Source organism: Bactrocera latifrons, unplaced genomic scaffold (genome assembly GCF_001853355.1).
Source record: "Bactrocera latifrons isolate USDA-ARS-PBARC rearing strain unplaced genomic scaffold, ASM185335v1 scaffold_1003, whole genome shotgun sequence".
In the NCBI taxonomy this organism is placed as follows: domain Eukaryota; kingdom Metazoa; phylum Arthropoda; class Insecta; order Diptera; family Tephritidae; genus Bactrocera; species Bactrocera latifrons.
Window position 1 is genome coordinate 28900 of NW_017534413.1, and position 5607 is coordinate 34506.

General features: G+C 33.1%; 1 protein-coding gene across 5 annotated transcripts in view; it reads left to right on the forward strand.

Moving 5' to 3' along the window:
• The window catches only part of LOC108967593, a 25317-nt gene extending 20260 nt beyond the window's left edge, over positions 1–5057 (forward strand). For 2 of the 5 annotated variants that reach the window (XM_018931119.1, XM_018931154.1), the window contains exons 7-9: positions 3400–3509; positions 4591–4673; positions 4743–5057. In XM_018931119.1, coding sequence (XP_018786664.1) covers positions 3400–3509; positions 4591–4673; positions 4743–4944 — 395 coding nt within the window. In that variant the 3' untranslated portion in view covers positions 4945–5057. Of the gene's footprint in view, positions 1–3399; positions 3510–3579; positions 4242–4590; positions 4674–4742 lie in introns of those variants that run through there. The other 3 variants (XM_018931137.1, XM_018931128.1, XM_018931145.1) reach the window with 3 other exon arrangements.
• Positions 5058–5607: the final 550 nt, after the last annotated feature.

Sequence of the window (5607 nt, forward strand, 5' to 3'; positions counted from 1 at the left end):
CCTCTTCAACTCTCGGTATCTATCCCATCCCGCACGTGTTGTGGTCGATCGTACCGTTGCGAGGTAGGCAGCCTGTTTTCTCTCCGCTGCGACACTGCGTCGTACCAGCTGTTCTTTTGCACTTTTCGAAAACCAATGGTTTCGGTTGCAGCTGTACGTAAGGAGTTTGATATGCCGTCCCACAGTTCCCTTATACCGAGTTGTTGACGAGTGCTCTCAGAGAGCAGGAGTGCAAGCCGGGTAGAAAATCGGTCGGCTGTCTATTGTGATTGCAGCTTCTCGACGTCGAACCTTCCTTGTGTTTGGTGGCGTGCGGTTATTGCTGCACAGAGGCGGGTGCGAATCTTGGCTGCAACAAGGTAGTGGTCCGAGTCGATTTTAGGACCTCGGAGAGCACGCATGATCGATCTGGTTGGTGGTTTTTCGATCCGGAGACAGCCAGGTACCTTGATGTATTTTCTTATGCTGGAACCTAGTACTACAGATAACCATATTTCGGGGTTTCCTCGTGAAGGCTGAATTTACCGACCGTAGTGCCTAAGATACCTTCTTTGCCCACCCTGGCATTAAAGTCCCCAAGCACGATTTTGATATCGTGGCGGAGCAGCTCTCATAAGGGCGTTCCAAGCACTCATAAAAGGCATCTTTGGTCACATCGTCCTTCTCTTCCGTCGGGGCGTGGGCGCAAATCAGCGATATGTTGAAGAACTTCGCTTTGATGCGGATTGTGGCCAGACGTTCATTCACCGGAGTGAATGATAGTACTCGGCGATGGAATCTCTCCCACCACGAATCCCACACCAAACTTGCGCTCCTTTATATGGCCACTGTAGTAAAAGAATCGTTTCTGGCCACTCCCAAGTGAATGGCGATCAGAGAACTTTCCTCACTTGCGTGAACTTCTACACAAGACTCCATCCTCCATTTTATTTTTTCAGATAATATTAATCCTTTCTTTAAAATATTATTATCATTTTATACAATTAATCTTTCTTTTTCTTTTAGATATTACAAATTCAATGTAATTATTGTTTATTTTCAGGTATTTGTCTTTTATAATCTTTTTTCACTCTTTTATTTTCAGCTATTAATAATTATATTCACTACTAAGTCTTTTTCAAGTGAAATTATTATTTTTTAATTAAATATATTGTATGTATATATAATGTTAGCTTAGATTTATTTATTTGTGATTATTTTATAGTGAACATTTTCTACATATTACATTATTTTCTACACTTTATTGTGTTATTTAATTTTCTTTTTTTGCTGTACATATTTTCAATTAAGTTTTTATTTAAAGAACGAATCCTAAAATACATTCTAGCTATGAAAAACAATTATTTTACTTTGATGCTACAATTAACAAAATTACTTAAATCTAAGTGCTTCTGGACGTAATTTGTACATATGTATATGCAAATCAGTACCATTTAAGTCGTAAAATACTGCTTGCAAGGCTCCCTCCGTCGTTGTTGAGAATCTTCAAGTCGTAATTTTTTTCAATTGGGTCAGCGGAATTTAGATCAAGTGACACACGTTGAAAAATACTACCTGCAAAAATATAATATTAAATATTTGTTAACATGAAAACATTTTTATATAAGAATGTTTTCTGTAGTTAATAAGTAATTCCCTTCCATATCTGGGGTGTTGTCGACTTAAAAATTTCTTCCATCTGTCTTGATGGAACTCCTTCCTCTCAGGGTGATCGGGAAGACCGCCTTTTAACCTGATAACGCCAAACAAATTTTCTAAAACGTCCTGGTTTAAACGAGACTTCATCCTTTTCTGCCCTTCATTAGCCTCTGCAGGAGTTAATCTGGTTAACGTGAGAAAAGCGATAGGTAGCAACTTCGTTAGACTCCGCGAATTTAAAGAGAAACAGTGTTTGGTTATAAAAGAAAAATTATTGTAATCAAAATGCTATAATTACCCATTTCAAACTGCAAATTTCTTTCGAAGGCTTCTGTCGCGAGTGCACAAAAATTAATCCACCATTTTAGTACTGTTTTATCCTAAGGGAAATGGAAAAATCTCCATTTCGTCGCACTATTTTTAACATTGTTATTATTGCATCCGAACACTGCACAACTCATTTTAAAAAATATAAAACTTCACAATTAATACTACACCCGAAAATACAATTCCAATTCACATGCAAAGGCGCGGGCGAATAATAAGTCAACCGTGACGTCATCAAGAACAGCTGACTGAAAGCAAACATGCGCATTGCGTAATCTCCTTCTCTATCAATCTTGATGTTATCTCATCTATAAATTTATGACTTGTGTCCCCATGCATCTTTATTATTATTAGATGTGCATTGTATGTAAATGCATTAGGTATACATATATGTATGTATGTATGTATGTATATTAATATACAGATAGATGTTTATATTTAGTAGAATTTCGGCTTTGCTGATAAGTAAGCATGATGTGATATATGAACAGTAAGTGAAGATTTATTCTAGGATATACTACAGTTCGGTGCCGAAAATAATTGAAATAATTGAAGTCCAATAATTAATCTAATGCCCTTTTTTTCTTCATGACCAACGATGTGCTCACAACTAGATCTAGATTGCAAGGTGATTGCTTATACAAATAATATAGAAGCGTCCTAAATGATTTCTCCCAAGTACCGCGTGTGTACGGGATTTCATGAAAAGAAAAGAGAGCGAAGAAGACGTAGCCTTTTCTCCTCTACTATAGTATAGTTAACCTGAGATCATTAAATGTGCGCTCTTGGCTAGTTAAGGAACACCTCACCTCATTATAAGTGTTCAAATGACCTAAACATCTCCATACATGTATACACCCTCTACCTAGGAAAAACAGGCGCACTCTAGGACAACATACCACATCTGAGAACTGTCGCTGAGATTAATTGAACACAACACCGTTCGGAATCCATATGTATATCTATTTGTACATATTTAAAATTTGATTTTATTTAAATATACAAAAAATTAAAGTAATTGTACACAAAATTAAATAATAAATAATAATAAAGTTTATACCATTTATATTGGTCATTATATTCGCAAATAAATACATATCTTATTAAATATGAATGGTATCCCGTCGAGGTCTCATTTTATGCTTTTCACCCACATTTTTCTATTACTATATTTAGTTATTGTTTAATTGCATACTTAATTCTTTGTATACAACCTACATATGCATATTCAAAGTAATATGTAACGCCACCCTAAGGTGCCCTATAGAAGTTTTTTTAGTGAGCAAGTGGCACATGCCATTGCTTATACAATAATGATGATACGGAACGCTTTATTCTCAATCTCCTCGAAAAAAATCCATATATATATATATATTTACATTTTATTTAATTTTATTTGTGAAATGACTAATATTTATTTTTGTTTTCTTTTAGAACATAAAAATCGAAGCAAATTTGGCGACGATGTCAAAAATCTCCTGAATGCAGTTTTAAGCGATGATAGTTTCTTCAGTTGTAATCACATTACACCTTATGGATATCAAGTAATGCCTTCTTTGACTGTATATCATTCATCATCCACACAGTTCTGTAGTTGAAATTCTTATTTTTCAGCCAGCTTTAAATTGCTGTTACCAATGCCATTGAGCTGTGCATTTATACAAGTACAATTCGTATGGAGTACCCTATAAGAATTCGAACCCATTACAGAGCAAATTAAGATTTCACATCGAGTTCGCTCAATTTTGCTATTTCGCATCATCAAAATTTTCGCAAGCTTCTTGATTGCCCAATTTTATACCATATAGAGCCCAATAAAGTTATTTTTGGGCTTTTTGTCTCCAAATTTTTAATTATTTGTACCCCCAAAGGATCCATCGGATTCAAATCAAGACTGGCCACTTTTTAAGTGCGATTTTGCGTTCTTAAATCCATTTTATAAACGCGAATGCTAACGTTATCTATCCCTAAAATGGCGCCTTTATCATATCACCAAAAATTTAGGGAAACTAGCTGTTTTACAAAACCAAGCAAGTGTTGCAGACCAAGATAACTTTACAGGACTTGCAAGTTTGGCATTCAAGAAGCTTGAATGCGTAATCATACGAAACAGCAAAATTTAGTGAACTCGATATGAAATCGTAGTTTTGAGGTTATTATTTATTGAGAACTTAATAAAATTAAGCATATCAAACATGAAGTTGGTGCGTTTATAGGAGTATGCTATATTATTAAACGGAATTGAATTAAATATAACAACAACAACGAAAACGCAATATGACATAGAATTTATTTTAAGTAACCCATTGTTAACAGAGAGAAGGAAGCATAATTAAAATTAAGATTATATCGAATATGTGGCAGCGCAGATTACGACATACGATTAAAAAATGTTGACATTAATATTGTATATTAATGTATGTATGTATGTATTATGATAAACCCTAATAAAACTACAAAGATGTTATACATACATATATCTTCAGTGTTTAGGCAGGTATTCACTACACAAATAGATCATCACAAATGTAGACGCATAAGATTGAAAGACATTTTTATTTAATTCCACCCGTACAGTATCTTTCTCAATTCGAACATATATATTTTTTTCGTTTTGTCTTGCAGATTGATTTTGTAATACACTTCGATAAAAATCGTAAGCCTATTCCAGCTCCAGCAGAAACAACAATATTAGATCGCATAACAAAGTAAGTTTTTTTTTTATTTTATTGTTTATGCACTGAATCGTATAATTAGTGATATTATATTTAAATTAGATTTGCAATACTGTTGCTGCGATTAGATTCTTTTTGTGAAAACGATCTGACAGCATTGCGTGGACCTGAACACCTTAAAACAAAACATTTAGAAATGATGGGCTACAAAGTGATTCATATTAATGAGCACGATTGGAACACAAGATACATGAATTCTCCTGAAATCAAAACAAAATATCTTAAATACCTGCTGCAGATATAAATAAAAAGTTATATAGTGTGTATATATCTAATAAAATTGTTTAATTAATTATTCTTAATGTTCATGTTATTTGTAAAATAAATTCTTATTTGATTTTAACCATTTACCATAAATCAAAATGTTGAAAAGATGAGCATGGCGCGATTATAACTGCGATAATAAGGTTAACCTAATATATGGGAAGGGTAATAATAGAAAAATAAATAATAATTTTGAGAAAAAAGTGTATATTGTGTAGCAATTTTATATATGTAGATATTTTAATAACTCTCTGGTAAAGAAAAGCTTGTGCCATTGTTAGTTTTTGCTAATATATTTGGTTTTGCAGTATAAAGCACACAAGTGAAACTTTTTATAGATAGTAGTCATTCAACTCAAATTTTTCGGAAAATTATTCGATTTAGGTCATTAAAATCGTGGGTTTAATCTTCATTTAATAAGGAAGATGATGATAGATCACAAGATATGCAGCAATTATTTTATTACACTGTGAGTATCAAACTATAGAATACAAAAATAGATACAATCATTCAGATGATATGCACATGATAAAACCAGTAACAATATATATTTAAAATGTTGAATTATTTTGAATTTCAATTATTCCATTATTAACTTAAATTTAGCCTTTAGTCTCACAGTTATTAAATGTAACTAACATTT